We start from the raw sequence: 17,407 nt of genomic DNA on the forward strand, positions 1-17,407 counted from the left end.
TGTGTCTAGCAAATTGTTCAGATACGGATATTACCTACCTGCCTCACAATGGTGTTGTGAAGATTCATTAATTAATGTTTAGAAAGTGCATTAAAGAAACCCAACTCCAAGGAGGAGAGCTAGAAACTCGTAACTTGAGAGAGTAGGGTTGCCAATTTTGGTTGAACGTATTCCTGGAGGCTTCATCACATGACATAATCTTTAATTAAAGATTAATCTTCAATTCCTGGAGACTCCAAGACAATCCTAAAAGAGGCTGAACATTTGAAGTACAATCCCAGCTCCAGGAAGGAGGCTGAGGGGCCTCAGAAACAGGGGGAAGAAAAACCTACCAGGACTTTTATACAGAGCCAGAGTGGGCGAGAACTTGACTTTCTAAAGAAGTGAGTTTCACTCTGCAGAAAGAGTTAATAAACCTACAAAGGGGGTAAGTGCTTTGACCTAATCTGGTCTGTGTAACTGACTAGAACAGTCCAAGTGGGTGCTATGAGCAATGCACTTTTAGGACCACAAGGGGGTACTCTGAAGGCAGTCCACCATGACACAGGGTACCAGAAGTTGGATGTGAGGCCTCCTCCTCTCAAGGAAGGAAATCTGAACAGCAGGGCATAAACAAACCACTGTGAGACATTTACCCTCCCAAATCTGCATGTGGGGGGGTCCAGCACCAACTGCAGGAAGACCAGCTCTTTCTTTTTTTTTTTAAGGCATCCAGCAATTGGGACAAGACAGACATCGGAAATGAAGAAGTCATGGAGTTGTAATTTAGGTAGTCCCTCTGTCTCTCCTTAAGATGGGAGTCATCCCAGCTTTTCTCCTTGGAACTGGGGTTGTAAGTCAGGCCAGCTATTGGGCCATAGCCAGCTTCTCCTACTGCAGGCCCCTTTTCCCAAGTACTTCCCAAGCTCAGAGAGTTCAGCAGGTTACTCTTCTCCTGCTATGGGGGAGCAGGCAACAACTGTGTACATCTTTGCAGGGCTGTGGGCTTATATTGTATTTTTAGTTATTAGTTCTGAATTTAGAATATTTTAAAAAACCTTTAAAAAAACTGAACTTCAAAAATATCTCAGTACTGGTAGTTGCACTACAGAAGAGCTTTTTAAAATAAATATTTTACCTTAGCTAAAACTAATTTGTTACCATGCACTGGACATACAGAAATATTACAAAAATTTTATCTTTCATTATTGTTTGCAGTGTTGTTGTAGCCATGTTGGTCCAAGGATATTAGAGAGACAAGGTGGGTGACATAATATCTTTTATTGGACCAACTTCTGTGTAAGATCAGAAGCTTGTCTCTTTCACCAACAGAAGTTGGTCCAATAAAAGATATTACCTCACCCATCTTCTCTCACAAATATAGTAGTTATTTAAACATTATTTTCAGTTATGTTTTGAGAAGTTTTTCAAGGACACTGGACAATGTTATCTACATTTTCACTTTTGTTTTTTAATTCATCACTGTTTACAATATCTTCTTAGAGAATGGTCCAGGGTTCTGGTCTCAGCTCTGCCATTGTTTTACTGTGTGATCTTGCACAAATCACATACAGTTTCATTTTCAAGGAGTGCTGAGCTTCCACAAGTTCAACAGAAATAAGTGGCTCTTCTGAAAATCAGGCCCTGAATCTCCCTATACCTCCATTTACCTAGCTTTGAAATTAAGGTTTTAAGATCTACGGATGAAATATTCTATATACATGCTAATTATTCAGAATCAATAATAAAAGATAGGATATAAAATGTATTTTAAGACCATTTTTGTTCTTTTCAGCAAACACTGATATTTTCCAACCAAAATTTCTCATGGAGACATTCGGTTTACTTCCTTGTTTGTCACCCAGTTATGTGAGCACATCTCTAGAACTAACTGCTGCTGAAGATTCAGCACTGATCACTCACTCTTTGTTTTCAGATAATTGCCTAACAGGGGAAATTGTATTGTGTTTTTTTGTTTTGTTTTGCTTTTAATTTAAATCTATCTCTCCATCATAGAGAAATTAACAAACGATGTGAATTTTTATGCATTACCAGGCAATACAAAATTTACGGTAAGGCAAAGTTTGGGTCTAATCGACCAGACAGTAAGCATGTTGAATATATCCATTTCTTTCCAGCTACCATAAGATACATTGGTGTGTTACATCCATTGCAGATTAGAGTCAGAGATAGGAAACTGCCTGTGGGTAAAGTTACATCCATTTAGAATTCTCCAGTATTTGATGGTTCTGTCCAAGTTCCATAGTCACAGTTTATATTCTATAGGATATAAAATGAGAATATTAAGCAAGAAGTACTGCAGAATCAATGAGCCCTGGGAACAGCTTGCTTACCTTGAACAGAGAGTGATTTATCACATCTGTGAAATCACTAAGGCCAGGTCTACACTTAAAAGTTAGATCAAATAGCTGCATCGCTCAGGGATGTGAAAAAAGCCGTAGCTATTGCCGACCTAAACCCCAGTGTAGTCGTGGCCAGGTCAACAGAAGAATACTTCCATTGTCCTAGTTGCTGCTGTTCGGAGAGATGGACTTGCTACAGTGACAGAACACTCCCTTCCATTGTTATAGGAAGCACTTATACTACAGCTACAGCAGCATAGCTGCAGTGCTGTAGCATTGCCGCCGTCGCATAGACATGGCATAACAGTACGTACTCAACTGGGCAGGAATTCAGCAATTATAAGGCACAGGAAAAAGGTAAGTTAAACAGACATATTTGCTAGAATGTTATCTAATTCTAATTGTTTGGACATTCAGCAACATAATGTGTGACCCTTAAAAAGATACTAGGTGCTCAGAGTTCAGATAGTGTTGTAAACGCAAGAGGATTAGCATAAAGTGTACTGCTTAAAATATAATGAATGCCTCTCTCTAATATGTACCCAGGTTCATAGTGTAGGCAAATGAAATAATCACTGTGTTTATTCAGTGAACAGACATTTTACCAAATGATTTTAACCTGCAAGAAAATTAATGTGCAAACTTTAAACAGGAAACAGCTGTGTTCAAATGGGTATATAATGTAGCAGGCAATGACTCCTGCTCTTCTGGCTCAAACACAGCCACTATAATAAAGAGAATTCTGAACACCAACTACCATCTTCTGTTGTGACATAGAAATCACTGTCACCCTCGACGTTATTGCTACGCTCACCCAACACAGGGTTCAAAGGAATAAAGCTCTGTTATTTAAATTACTTAAGGCTGGCTGTGTATTCCTTCTAGAATTTTATGGGTATCTTTGCAAATGTGGGCATTGCTTAGGAGAAGCTGTTCATAATTGAAAAAAGCCTAGGGAAGCATAACAATTATAGAGCTATAGAGTTTAAGTCTAGAAGGGATCATTAGATTATCTGATCTGACCTACTGTATAACATATGCCAGAGAATTTTGTTTAGTTACTCTTGTATTGACCCCTATCATTTGCATTTGACTAACCAATAGCTTCCAGAAATGCATTCAGTCTTGATTGAAGACTTTAAGAGATGGAGAATCCACAACTCCCCTTAGTAATTTTTTCCAATGGCTAATGAACATCACTGTTAAAAAATTGTGCCTTATTTCTAATTTGAACTTGTCTGGCGTTAACTTCCACCTGTTGATTCTTGGTATGCCTCTCTCCGTTAGGCTAAAGAGCCCTTTAGTACTGTAACAAAGTAAGTGAGGTGCATTCTCATTAAAAAAACAACAACAACAACAATGATTCTGCGCACAGTCACTAGTAAACTGCAGACTAACATTATGGATTGTTTAGTTATTATAGGTAAATATAATGTACCATCAGTTTGGAGTCAGATATACAGCAGGTCATTCGGTGTCAAATTCTTGTTCTGTACATTTTTTAGGTCTAATTCTGTTCTTAGTTATGCTGGTGAAAATCAGGAGTAACTTCACTGGAGTTACACAATGATATAAGTGAGATCAGAATCAGTCCCCCCTTTAGGAAATAAACTGTATTAATAAGATCATTGGTGTACTTTATTGTTTACACCTTGAAGGCAGATAAGACAATCATAAATTATTGATGTATTTCAAATAGCGAAGTACGCAAGTCTTACCATTAGATGATCATTCACAATCATTAACTCAATGTATTTTGTTTCCTCCTCAACTTTACGTGAAATCTGATGAACCTGCAGAAAGATTAACAAACAAGTTGTTTAAAGGGAAACAAATCTTAATTTGCCACATCAACAAGGGCAAAGCTTTTGATATGGTCTCCCACAGTATTCTTGCCAGCAAGTTAAAGAAGTATGGATTGGATGAATGGACGATAAGATGGATAGAAAGCTGGCTAGATCGTCGGGCTCAATGGGTAGTGATCAACGGCTCAATGTCTAGTTGGCAGCCGATATCAAGCGGAGTGCCCCAGGGGTTGGTACTGGGGCCGGTTTTGTTCAAAATCTTCATTAATTATCTGGATGATGGGATGGATTGCACCCTCAGCAAGTCTGTGGATAACACTAAGCTTGATAGATACACTAGAGGGTAGGGATAGGGGCCAGAGTGACCTGGACAAATTGGAGGATTGGGCCAAAAGAAACCTGATGAGGTTCAACAAGGACAAGGGCAGAGTCCTGCATTTAGGATGGAAGAATCTCATGCACTGCTACAGGCTGGGGACGGACTGGCTAAGCGGCAGTTCAGCAGAAAAGGACCTCAAGATTACAGTGGACAAGAAGCTGGATATGAGTCAACAGTGTGCCCTTGTTGCCAAGAAGGCTAATGGCATATTGGGCTGCATTAGTAGGAGCATTGCCAGCAGATCAAGGGAAGTGATTATTCACCTCTGTTCGGCACTGGTGAGGCCACATCTGGAGTATTACGTCCAATTTTGTGGCCCCCACTACAGAAAGGATATGGACAAACTGAAGAGAGTCCAGTAGAGGGCAATGAAAATGATTAGAGGGCTGGGGCACACAATTTATGAGGAGAGACTGAGGAAACTGGGCTTATTTAGTCTGCAGAAGAGAAGAGTGAGGGGGGATTTGACAGCAGCCTTCAACTACCTGAAAGAGGGGAGTGCATTCGAAAGAGGATAGAGCTTGGCTGTTCTCAGTGGTGGCAGATGACAGAACAAGGAGCAATGGTCTCAAGTTGCAGTGGGGGAGGTCTAGGTTGGATATTAGGAAAATATTCACTAGGAGGGTGATAATGCACTGGAATGGGTTACCTAGGGAGGTGATGGAATCTCCATCCTCAGAGGTTTTTAAGGCCCGGCGTGACAAAGCCCTGGCTGGGATGATTTAGTTGGGGTTGGTCCTGCTTTGAGCACGGGGTTGGACTAGATGACCTCCTGAGATCTCTTCCAACCCTAATCTTCTATGATTCTATGAATTCATTTCCCTGTGTTCTCGTTTATTAGGCCAGGTCTACACTAACCCCCCAATTCGAACTAAGGTACGCAACTTCAGCTACGTGAATAACGTAGCTGAAGTCGACGTACCTTAGTTCGAACTTACCGGGGTCCAGACGTGACAGGCAGGCTCCCCCATCGACTCCGCATACTCCTCGCGCCGAGCAGGATTACCGGAGTCGACGAGGAGCACTTCTGGGTTTGATTTATCGCGTCCAGACAAGATGCGATTCGATTGCCTGCCGCCAAACCAGCACATAAGTATAGACAAGCCCTTAGAAATGCTGCCATCCTTCCACCATTTTTTGTCATTTATACTGACTGTAGAACTATTAAAAAACTATTGTACATTTGTACATATGTCAGATCTGCCTGTGTTTCCAAGCTATAAATAGGAACAATCTTTTAACTCCGCATCTGGTCTGCAGATTATTTTTGGAGGGTCAACAGAAAATTGTAGATATATAATAAATGTAAATGTATATATATACTGTAGTGTGTCCTCTGCCCCCATTCCCTCCAGAATAGGTGTAAATCCTACAAAATAAACTTAGAACTTTCTAAAAGAACCCTAGATTTCTGAAAGAGATCCTAAATAATATCTACATCTTTAAAAACTTGTTTGGTACCAGTTGTAAACTCACAGAATTGCTACAAACTCTCAGAATGGCACAATTATCTTTTTCCCCAAAAAAAACCTTTTTGTAAGGGCTGTACTGTTTATTAAAATTCTAAATCAGTCAGTCAACTATCATTAATACACAGTCAATTAAGTGTCACATTTCCTTCCAGTTTACAGATATTCACAGCCACATTTCTAAATGACGCCTTTATTTTCCCTGGTCTTCCCAGCAGAATTATGTTATTATTGTTGCTATAAATCTAGAGCAACTGCTTCTTGTTTATGAAAAGTCAAACAATCCCTCTAGCACTATTTGATGTAAAGTGAATTTCACAACAGTTATTTATGTGACCCATTTTTTTTTTTTATTTCCCTGGTTTCTTTCATGGCAGTGAATATGCGCTTATCTTTTCTTTGAGCCATTTAGTCTTGTTTTTCATTCAATCCCTGCTTCTTTTCTGGGATGTGTTTGTGCATGTATCATACTCATGGAGATAATCATGACTGCAGAGTATCAATACAAGTATATATTTCTAAGTGAATTTAGAGCTCATAAAAGATCATGTAATGCCATTGGTCTTCCCACTTCTCATCTCCCTCCGAACAGTTGCTGCTGAAATCATCTTCCTTTTCTGTTGCTCGCACCTTCTCACTCTGTGACAGAATGTACCCCTCTGTCCAAACCCTACACAATGTTGTAATAATCTTTGTACAATGTATGTCTTGTAAGGTATAATTTGAAAACTCATAATTTGGTGATCAATATTGTCCTCATAAAATATGTGTGGCAACATTGTATGTGAAGTTATAAAGTTCCACGTATGGTGTTATTAACACATGTTCCAAATTGAGGTTGGCAAACAGGTCTGTGTGCTCTGCCTAATTTGTACTTAAGCAGTAAATCGAGCAGTGGTGGGCAACCTGTGGCCCATCAGGGTAAGCTGATTGCGGGCCGCGAGACATTTTGCGGATGTTGACCATCTGCAGGCATGGCCCCCCGTAGCTGCCAGTGGCCGTGGTTCACCATTCCTGGCCAATGGGAGCTGCGGGAAGTGATGGCCAGCACGTCTCTGTGGCCCGCTGCTTCCTGCAGCTCCCATTGGCTGGGAACGGCGAACTGTGGGTGTGATAAACGAGAGGGGGGATAGCTCCCTTTTGTGGACACCCAGCCAGCCAGTTGGCTATGGAATCACTCTTGGTGGTTGTTCTCTACTTGCTTTACCGGAAAGGGTTAACAAGCCCACAGGTGAAAGGAAAGGAGTGGGCACCTGACCAAAAGAGCCAATGGAAGGGCTAGAACTTTTTAAAATTGGGAAAAAACTTCCCTTTGTCTATGTGTTGTGATTCTCCGGGAAAGAGGGGAACAGGGAGCAGTTATGTTGTGAGAAGCTTAAGCCAAATATGAAAAATCATCAAATCATACCTAGAGATTGCTTATCTGAAATCCCAGATATGTACGTAAATTAGAGAATGTCTAGAAAGACGCAATTAGGTTTATTTCTTATTGGCTAGTGGACTTCTCTGTGTCAGCCCCAAATGCTTTTTGTTTTGCTTGTAACCTTTAAGCTGGACCTCAAGAAGGTTATTCTTGATGTTTAAATTTTGTAAGTGGGTTTTTTAAAATCATAAGCCTAAATTCCAGATGTATTTTCTTTCTTTTTGTTTTTAATAACATTTACCTTTTTTAAGAACAGGATTAGATTTTTGATGTCCTAAGAGGTTTGTGCACATGTTGTTAAATTAGCTGGAGGCAACAGCTGATTTCCTTTGTTTTTCTTTCTCAGCTCTTCCCAGAGAGGGTGTGTGTGAAAGGGCTTGAGGGTACCCCACAGGAAGGAATTCCCAAGTGTGCCTTTCTAGTTTCAAAGGGTTTTTTTGCATTTGGGTGGTGGCAGCATCTACCCATCCAAGGTCAGAGAGAAACTGTAACCTTGGTAGTTTAATACAAGCCTGGAGTGGCCAGTATTAATCTTTAAAATCCTTGCTGGCCCCCACCTTCTGCACTTGAAGTGCCAGAGTGGGGAATCACCCTTGACAGCGGCCACTGGGAGCTGTGGAGGGCCATGCCTGCGGACGATCAACATCTGCAAAATGTCTTGCAGCCCGCAATCAGCTTACCTTGATGGGCCGCATGTGGCCCGCGGGCCACAGTTTACTCACCACTGAAACAGAGTCATCAAGCAGGAGGAGACAAAGGCAGCTCACACAGGTGAGAAAAAGAAGCAGGGAACATCCTTCCACATAGATCTTTTGCCTCCTGGTACCCAGCTGTAAATGTTTCTCAAAAGGCAGGCTGAAACTATAAAAAGGAGGGGCAAACACCCAAGAGACCCCATCTCTCTCTCCCTTCCCATCACTTTCTCTACACCTGAAGCAACAAAGGAAGACTTCATTGGATTCTGGGAGAAGAGGTCCTGACCTAGAGGGTTAGGTCAGAAAGACTGCTGAAGGAATATGGTGAGAAATTTTGCTTGAATCTGATATAGACTGTTAAGTTAGGCTCCAGTAGCATTTTAACTTTATTTTCTTATAACCTTCTCTGACTTTTATGCCTCATTACTTGTATTCACCTAAAACCTCTCTCTTTTTAGTTAATAAACTTGTTTTATTGTTTTATCTAATCCAGTGTGTTTAAATTAAAGTGTTATATCTGCCTTACCATAACCTCTGACTGTGCTCCACTAAATGCATATCTGTATTATCAGAACAAATTTAAAAAGTGGCATATATATTTTACATGGCTCATTGTGCTGCGGGAGATTTTTTAAAAATAAAAGCTACAAGAAGTATCTACTGAGAGCACATTAAAAATCTGAACTTTAGTGAATCTTGTGGAATAAATAGTTGTTTTTTAACCTGGTCATAACACTCATACCAAATATAAAGGATTTATATTATATTTTCATACTTAAGATAAATGTCCACAATTAATGACCTCTCATCATAATAAACAAGAATGGTGCTCTCGGTTTATAATAGTAAATTTTAATTTGTCCTGCTTTCATTTCATATAACATATTTTCTTTTCAATGAAGGAACCAAACACTATATTTCAAATTGGTACAGTATTTCTAACTTCAATTAAAGAACAAAGATCATTTCATTCTAGAGGTAACAACAACATCATAATCCCCAGATGCTGTGGTTTGGCAATCCAGTAATGGCAGAATAAATGTAGCTGAGGTTTGCAAGAGGGAAAGCCATGGCAAAGCATGACAACATCAGCAGATTTGGGATATCTGTTTGTTCTCTTGAAATTGCATTTCCAGTAGCTCATACTTGAATGATACAACACAGATGCTTAGCGCCTAAGGAGGGATTTCTTCAGCAGGTTTCAGCAATGTTACTCAGATGTTAGATACTGCCTTTGCAACTGTTTTTATTTATTTATGTAGGTCTCATGCTAAAACAACACGAGCAATAGGACTTTATCTGGAGAGATTCCTTTATTAGCTGCAAACCAAGTCTGGTGGCACATTCTTTAGAAATTGTACGGGCACATACCTGCCTTTTACTCCTTTTGTGTCTTGGCTTTACAACAAACTTCTGTGATGTGGTGTTCATTTGCCAGAATTCTAAGTGGAAAACAAAGCCAAATAAATCTAATGTTCCCCAATATATATATATATATATATATATATATATATATATATATATATATATATATATCACTTCACTCCATAACCTTGAGGCAGCATGAATACAATATGGAAATTTTCTGTGAATTAGATCTCATAATGATTTCATTTTTCAATTCTTCTTCTAGAAAGGAGGCAACATTACAGCTACTTTTCCCAACAGCAGAGAAATTATAAAAATTCTGCTATTAATAATGCAGGTCTGCTAATATAGCCATTCTGTGGACTTCATCCTCAGACGGTGTAACTGATGTTCAAAGACTAAATTTCACCAAATACTGTATGGTGAATTTTATTTGTATGGTGCTACCATGAACTGAATCATATTTTCTGGAATGCAGGAAACACCCATACTTGCTATGGCTACATTAATTCAATTTGATTGCTCTTTGTGTTAATTTATGCTTTAAGGTGACTGTGACGAAGTGGGACTGTTCTTACTGTTTCCTCTGAATATTGTGTGGGTGCCTCAGTTTCCCCTATGCATTCCTTAAGTCTCTAGGGGGTGAGACTGTTGCAGAGCAAAGGGCCAGTGCACATAAATGGCCGACACTCTGTCTCCTGGCAACTGATGGCTGGGGCCCTTCCCCCCTGCAAGGGGATAGCTAAAGATTAACAAAGAGATCAGGTGACCTCCTGGCCCGGGAAAGAGACAAAGGCCAGAAAGGAGGGGCTGGAGAGGGTTTCAGATTGGGGCTGGCTGGGGACGTGGAGTGAGGGCAGACATGGGTGTCTGGCTCGCTGCCCCCCAAAATGGACCTAGCTGCGGGGTCCTGGTCTCTGTACCTACAAGCTCTGTTTTAGACCCTGTTCCTGTCATCTAATAAACCGCTGTTCTACTGGCCGGCTGAGAGTCACGTCTGACTGCGGAGTTGGGGTGCCGGGCCCCCTGGCTCACCAGGACCCCGTCTGGGCGGACTCACTGTGGGAAGCTCACGGAGGGGCATAGGATGCTGAATGCTCCAAGGTCAGACCCAGGAAGGTGAAGACGTGTGAGCTTCTTGCCCTGAAGACAGTCTGCTCACAGAAGGAGACTTCACCAGAGTCCTGACTGGCTTCATAGGGAGCAGTTCCAGAGCATCGCCCGGTGACTCCGTGACAGTGACTATATTCACAGCGTAATACATGTTAGAACTGGGAGAGACCTTCTGGGATGTTTAGAATCCCCACAATCAGTATGATATTACCCCACACTAATCCCACTAGGTCTTTAATTTTTTAAACTTCTAATCATGAGCACTGAGAAATTTATTCTTTTGCCAAATCCCATTTTACTAGGTGCTCATAAACCCCAGTGATGGGTATAAGCTAAACAAAACACAAGGACTCACCATTTTTAACATCCAACCTGAACTGTACCCTCTTCAGTTTTAGATTCTTATTCCTTGTTTCAATAGTGTCTGCTACAGACAGAAGTCCCTTTTCTTCTCTTGTATTAACAACTTTCACATTTTTATAGTCTTTGCCTATTCCTTTAAGCAGCTTTCAGTGAGACTACATGAAAGTTCCAGCAATTTCACTCATTTTATGTCAAATCCTCTTTAATATTCTAATTTCCCTTTTCTGCTCTTTCTTTAACTTTTGGAGGTACTAATCATGAAGGCTGAGAACTGTTTTCTGTATTCCAGAGTCATTTTAGCAAAGCTGGTAAAAAGGCATATAGGACTGTGCAAAATTAGGCACTTCCAACTTACATATCTCTGCATTCCAGGTTTGGTTTTGTAATGAAATCCCAAACCATCTGCATTCACATTTGGTTATAAACATTTCCAACATCTCCACTTCTGCTCATACTGCATATACTTTATACCAACTAGGGCATTTGTACATGTGATCCGAACACCAGGATAAAAGGATGGCAATGGCTGCTAAGACCTAAAACTCAAAGTGGACCTGCATGTTTCACTAAACTACATCTAGCTATAGGACATCAGGTTGTAGTGATCAAGAGTTTCTAGTGATAATACATATCATAAGAGCAAAACATAAGTGATTGGCGTATGTCAACAAAAAACACTTGTGAGTATCTTTCTCCCACAGTGTGGTATGAGCAAAGCACAGTCATAGATGCTATACTTATTGTTAGAGCTGAGTGAATAACTGATTTTTTGGTTCAATGGCCCCAAAAAAAAATCCAAAATGATTTTTTTTTCCAGGACAACCAGAAATGAATTTTTTCAGTTTTTCTCACTGAAATGTAAAACTGATTTCTTTTTTTGTTTTAAGTCAAAAAATACATTTTGTTCAATCCAGAATGAAATTCTTGTCTGTTGCTGTTGTTGTTTCATTTGTTTGTTTTTTAAACAAAAAATAAATATAGCTACATTTTGAAACAAAATGTCCTTCCATTTAGACTTTTAAAAATGTTCTTTTCTTCCTGGGTGAAATTATTTGCCAAATCTGACCCAAATTCATGAATATTTTCTGTTCACAAAACTGCATTTTTGGCAAATTAACTATTCATCCCAAATTTTTTGCCCCGCTCTACTTATTATAAGCTTTCTCATCAGGCAATGTGTGGTACTCACTTAAGATCCAATCCTGCAAAAATGTATGCATGTGAATAACTTCACTCATGAAAGTAGTTCCTTTGAAACAAATGGTATTACTCATCTGAGTGAAGTTATTCACTTGCATAAGGCTTTGCAGGGTCGTGTCCTCAGTCTGTATTTCATCATATGTTTTACATATTCTTACAGTTCTTCTTACAGAATAGAAAATGTGAATACTTTTGAAGACGTTTTGCTGCAGTACAATAACTGAAATGCTAAGTGTAACATGCTCTGCACCAAGAGAATAATAGAAAGAGGATCAGACTAATTCAATCACAGCCAGGGTCAGCTAATGGGGTCTCCTATTACCCCTGAGGGCCACCACCCAGATCTCACAATGAATCAACACGAACCACTTTCAAAGTTATTGTTGCTTGTCTGTTTTCTGTGAGTGCTTTTATATATCCTACCTATACTTATGTTGTAGATCCAGTCCATGTTTTGGTGTCATGCCACCAACTCTTAACTCTTGATTTAAAGATTTGTAGGGCCGCCAGAAGACAAATGGTAAAATCACAACTTTTTATTGGTGAAATAATAATATCTTACATTTATATAGCATCTCAGACTACTTTAATAATTTACAAACTATTTAAGAATCATTTCACCTACCATAAAAATGAAGCCATATCTGGGGTGGAACGTAGCAGCTATGTAACAGCACACAGTAATACTTCACAACATTTTACAAGTGAATGATAATGACGAGAACATGCATAGCGCTTTCCCATCCAAAAGTATCTCAGGAAGAGTACCATGACCAATTGAAATCACAAAGGAAATTGAAATAGAAATAGGGATGTAACAAACCAAGTTGGAATTTGATCACTCCTATTTTGAAGAAGTCCTATGAGAAAAGACGGTTACTCACCGTTGTAACTGTTGTTCTTCGAGATGTGTTGCTCATATCCATTCCAATCAGGTGTGCACGCGCCACATGCACGATCGTCGGAGAATTTTCTACCCTAGCAACACCCGGCGGGTCGGCTGTGGAGCCCCCTAGAGTGGCACCTTCATGGCGCTGGATATATACCCCAGCCGACCCGGCGCCCCCTCAGTTCCTTCTTGCCGGCTACTCCAACAGTGGGGAAGGGGGGCGGGTTTTGGAATGGATATGAGCAACACATCTCGAAGAACAACAGTTACAACGGTGAGTAACCGTCTTTTCTTCTTCGAGTGCTTGCTCATATCGATTCCAATCAGGTGACTCCCAAGCCTTACCTAGGTGGAGGGGTCGGAGTGAGACATTGCTGTGTGCAAAACCGCTGATCCGAATGCAGCATCGTCCCTGGACTGCTGTACCAGTGCGTAGTGAGCTGCACATGTGTGGACTGATGACCAAACTGCAGCTCTACAAATGTTCTGGATCGGAACTTGAGCCAGGAAGGCAGTCGAGGAAGCTTGGGCCCTCGTTGAGTGAGCAGTGAGGTGCGGTGTTGAGACACCGGCCAGGTCATAGCAAGTCCGGATGCAAGACGTGATCCAGGAGGATAGGCGTTGTGAGGAGACCGGTAAGCCTTTCATTCGGTCGGCCACTGCAACGAAGAGTTGCGTCGTCTTTCTAAAGTGCCTTGTGCGGTCAATATAGAAAGCCAGGGCCCTGCGTACGTCCAAAGAATGCAAATGCTGGTCATGGCGAGTAGCATGTGGTTTAGGATGGAAGACTGGGAGAAATATATCCTGATTCATGTGAAACGGAGAGACCACCTTAGGAAGAAAGGCAGGATGTGGACGAAGCTGCACTTTATCCTTATGGAAAACCGTGTAAGGGGGCTCGGATATAAGCGCCCTGAGTTCAGAAACGCGCCTTGCTGAGGTGATGGCTACGAGGAAGGCTGTCTTCCAGGATAGGTACAGAAGTGAACAGGTGGCCAGTGGCTCGAATGAAGGCCCTGTGAGCTTGGAGAGAACCAGGTTGAGATCCCACGTCGGAACGGGCTGACGTTGTTGTGGGTACATCCGGTCTAAGCCCTTGAGGAATCTAACGACCATCGGGTTAGAGAATACCGAGGACGCGAGTTCCCCTGGGTGAAAGGCTGATATAGCAGCCAGGTGAACCCTAATTGAAGATATCGCCAAACCCTGCTGTTTTAGGGAGAGGAGATATTCCAATATGAGAGGAATAGGTGCCTGTAACGGGGACACGGCTCGTTGTTCGCACCAACAGGAGAACCGCTTCCACTTGGCCAAGTACGTGGTCCGTGTTGAAGGCTTCCTACTGCTCAGCAGAATCTGTTGGACAGAGTGCGAGCATTGCCGCTCTGCCTGGGTGAACCATGGAGCAACCACGCCGTGAGGTGGAGTGATTGTAGGTCGGGATGACGTAGTCGGCCGTGGTCCTGAGAGATGAGATCTGGACACAACGGAAGCGGGATCGGTGACTGAACCGAGAGCTCCAACAGTGTGGTGTACCAGTGTTGCCTCGGCCACGCTGGAGCGACTAGAATTACTCGAGCCTGGTCTCTGCGTAGTTTGAGCAGCACCTTGTGGACCAGTGGAAATGGAGGGAAGGCATAAAACAGGTGGTCTTTCCAAGGAAGGAGAAACGCGTCCGATAGAGAGCCCAGAGCTCGCCCTTGTAGGGAGCAGAACGCGTGGCACTTCCTGTTGGCTCAAGATGCAAACAGGTCTACCTGGGGAAATCCCCACCTCTGGAAAACGGAATAGATGATGTCCGGACAAATAGACCACTCGTGCGTCTGAAAGGACCTGCTGAGTCGGTCCGCTAAAGTGTTCTGGACTCCAGGGAGGAACGATGCCGTGAGATGGATTGAGTGGGCGATGCAGAAGTCCCACAGGCGAATGGCCTCTTGGCATAGAATCGACGAGCGTGCTCCTCCTTGCTTGTTGATGTAAAACATGGCCGTGGTGTTGTCGATGAGAACTAACACACAACGGCCACGTAGGAGATTGAGAATGCCTGGCACGCCAGGCGCACCGCCATCAGTTCCCGAACATTGATGTGCAGGGCTAGCTGGGGTGCAGTCCACAGGCCCTGGGTATGGTGTTCGTTGAGATGGGCACCCCAACCCAGAGATGAAGCGTCTGTGACCAGGTGCAGAGAGGGTTGTGGGGCGTGAAATGGCATCCCCTCGCAAACCACACTGTGATCTAGCCACCAGGTGAGGGAGGTCAAGACCGAGTTCGGAACCGTGATCACCATGTTCAGGCTGTCCCGATATGGGCGGTATACCGATGACACCCAGGTCTGGAGTGGGCGAAGCTGAAGTCTGGAATGCCTGGTTACGTACGTGCAAGAAGCCATGTGACCCAGCAGGGTGAGGCACGACCTCACCGTGGTAATTGGGAAGGCCCTGAGTCCTCGAATGAGGCTTGTGATGGTATGAAAACGATTGTCTGGTAGAATAGCTTGTGTACGTCCGGAGTCTAGGACTGCCCCAATAAATTCTATCCTCTGGGTAGGCTCTAGCGTGGATTTCTCTTTGTTGAGTAGAATGCCCAATGCGTGGAATGTGTGAACTATTATGTGTATGTGAGCTCGAACTTGCTCTCTGGTGCGATCGCGTACCAGCCAGTCGTCTAGATACGGGAACACCTGTATCCCTTGCCGACGAAGGTATGCCGCCACAACGGCCATACATTTTGTGAACACTCTTGGGGCCGAGGATAGGCCGAAGGGAAGGACTGCAAATTGGTAATGCACCTTGTTTACCACAAATCGCAGGAAGCGCCTGTGAGGCGGGTAGATTGCTATATGGAAATATGCGTCCTTCATGTCGAGGGCGGCGAACCAGTCTCCAGGATCCAGGGAACGGATAATGGTCCCCAATGAGACCATGCGGAACTTCAACTTTACTACGAATTTGTTGAGTCCGCATAAGTCTAAGATGGGTCGCAGACCCCCTTTGGACTTGGGAATCAGGAAGTAACGGGAATAAAATCCCCTGCCCCTTAATTCTAATGGAACCTCCTCTATGGCCCCCAAAGATAGGAGCGTAGAAACCTCCTGTATAAGGAGTTGCTCGTGAGAAGGGTCCCTGTAGAGGGACAGGGAAGGGGGGTGGGAGGGGGGGGAAGAAGAAAACTGGAGAGCGTATCCCCTCTCCACCGTGCGAAGGACCCAACGGTCCGAGGTTATAAGAGACCAAGCACGGTGGAAATGGGAGAGGCGATCCCGAAAGGAGGGGGCTGGATCCTGGGAGATGACTGGGGAGCCGTCCTCGACCGCACCTTCAAAAGTTCTGCCTAGGGCCTGAAGGTGACCGAGGTGGCCCCTGGTTCTGACCGGGTTGAGGGCCGGTCAACCTCCTCCTACCACCTCGCCCCCGCCTTCTGGCAGAGTCCTGTCTCGGACGAGGTGGGGGGGGTAGAACTGCTGAGGCTGAGGTCGAAATGGCCTGCGCTGGGGTCCCGGAACATGCATCCCTAGGGAGCGCATGATTGTTCTCGAGTCCTTGAGGCTCTGCAGACGAGAGTCCGTCTTGTCCGAGAACAATCAGTGTCCCTCAAAGGGTAAATCCTGCAGAGTTTGCTGCAGTTCCGGAGGCAAGCCCGAGACCTGGAGCCAGGAGATTCTCCGCATGGCGATACCTGAAGCCAGGGTTCTCGCAGCCGAGTCTGCTATGTCCAAGGAGGCCTGTAAGGAGGTCCGTGCCACCTTCTTACCCTCCTCCACTAAGGCCCCAAACTCTTCCCTGGAGTCTTGGGGAACCAATTCCTTGAACTTCCCCATAGAGTTCCAGGAATTAAAGTTATAGCGGCTCAGGAGCGCCTGCTGATTAGCCGCTCTAAGCTGTAGCCCCCCGGCTGAATAAACCTTACGCCCAAACAAATCGAAGCGCTTAGCGTCCTTCGATTTGGGCGCTGCGGCCTGCTGACCGTGGCGCTCCCTTGCATTCACCGATGACACCACCAGTGAACACGGCTGGGGATGAGTGTACAAGTACTCATAGTCCTTTGAGGGGACAAATTACTTTCTTTCCACCCCTCTGGCTGTGGGTGGAATAGAGGCAGGAGTTTGCCATATCGTAGTGGCGTTAGTCTGAATCGTACGGATCAGGGGCAACGCTACTCTGGATGGGGCATCCGCGGAGAGGATGTTCACAATGGGGTCCTGCACCTCCACTATCTCCTCTGCCTGTAGGTCCATATTACGTGCCACCCTACGTAATAGGTCCTGGTGTGCCCGGAGATCTATCGGGGGTGGACCTGTGCTCGTTGTGCCCGCCACCGCCTCATCTGGGGAAGATGAGGAAGATGCCTCAGGTGGCAAGGGA

The 17,407-nt window shown here is 43.6% G+C and overlaps 1 protein-coding gene across 11 annotated transcripts in view; it reads right to left on the minus strand.

The window, feature by feature from the left end:
* The window catches only part of ADAM22 (ADAM metallopeptidase domain 22), a 211,548-nt gene that overhangs the window by 63,549 nt on the left and 130,592 nt on the right, over positions 1 to 17,407 (minus strand). For all 11 annotated transcript variants that reach the window (XM_054020544.1, XM_054020542.1, XM_054020539.1 and 8 more), the window contains exons 8-9: positions 9,485 to 9,555; positions 4,061 to 4,135 (exon numbers count right to left, since the gene is read on the minus strand). In XM_054020544.1, coding sequence (XP_053876519.1) covers positions 4,061 to 4,135; positions 9,485 to 9,555 — 146 coding nt within the window. The remainder of the gene's footprint in view (positions 1 to 4,060; positions 4,136 to 9,484; positions 9,556 to 17,407) is intronic.

The sequence above is a fragment of the Malaclemys terrapin genome, chromosome 2 (assembly GCF_027887155.1).
Source record: "Malaclemys terrapin pileata isolate rMalTer1 chromosome 2, rMalTer1.hap1, whole genome shotgun sequence".
In the NCBI taxonomy this organism is placed as follows: domain Eukaryota; kingdom Metazoa; phylum Chordata; order Testudines; family Emydidae; genus Malaclemys; species Malaclemys terrapin.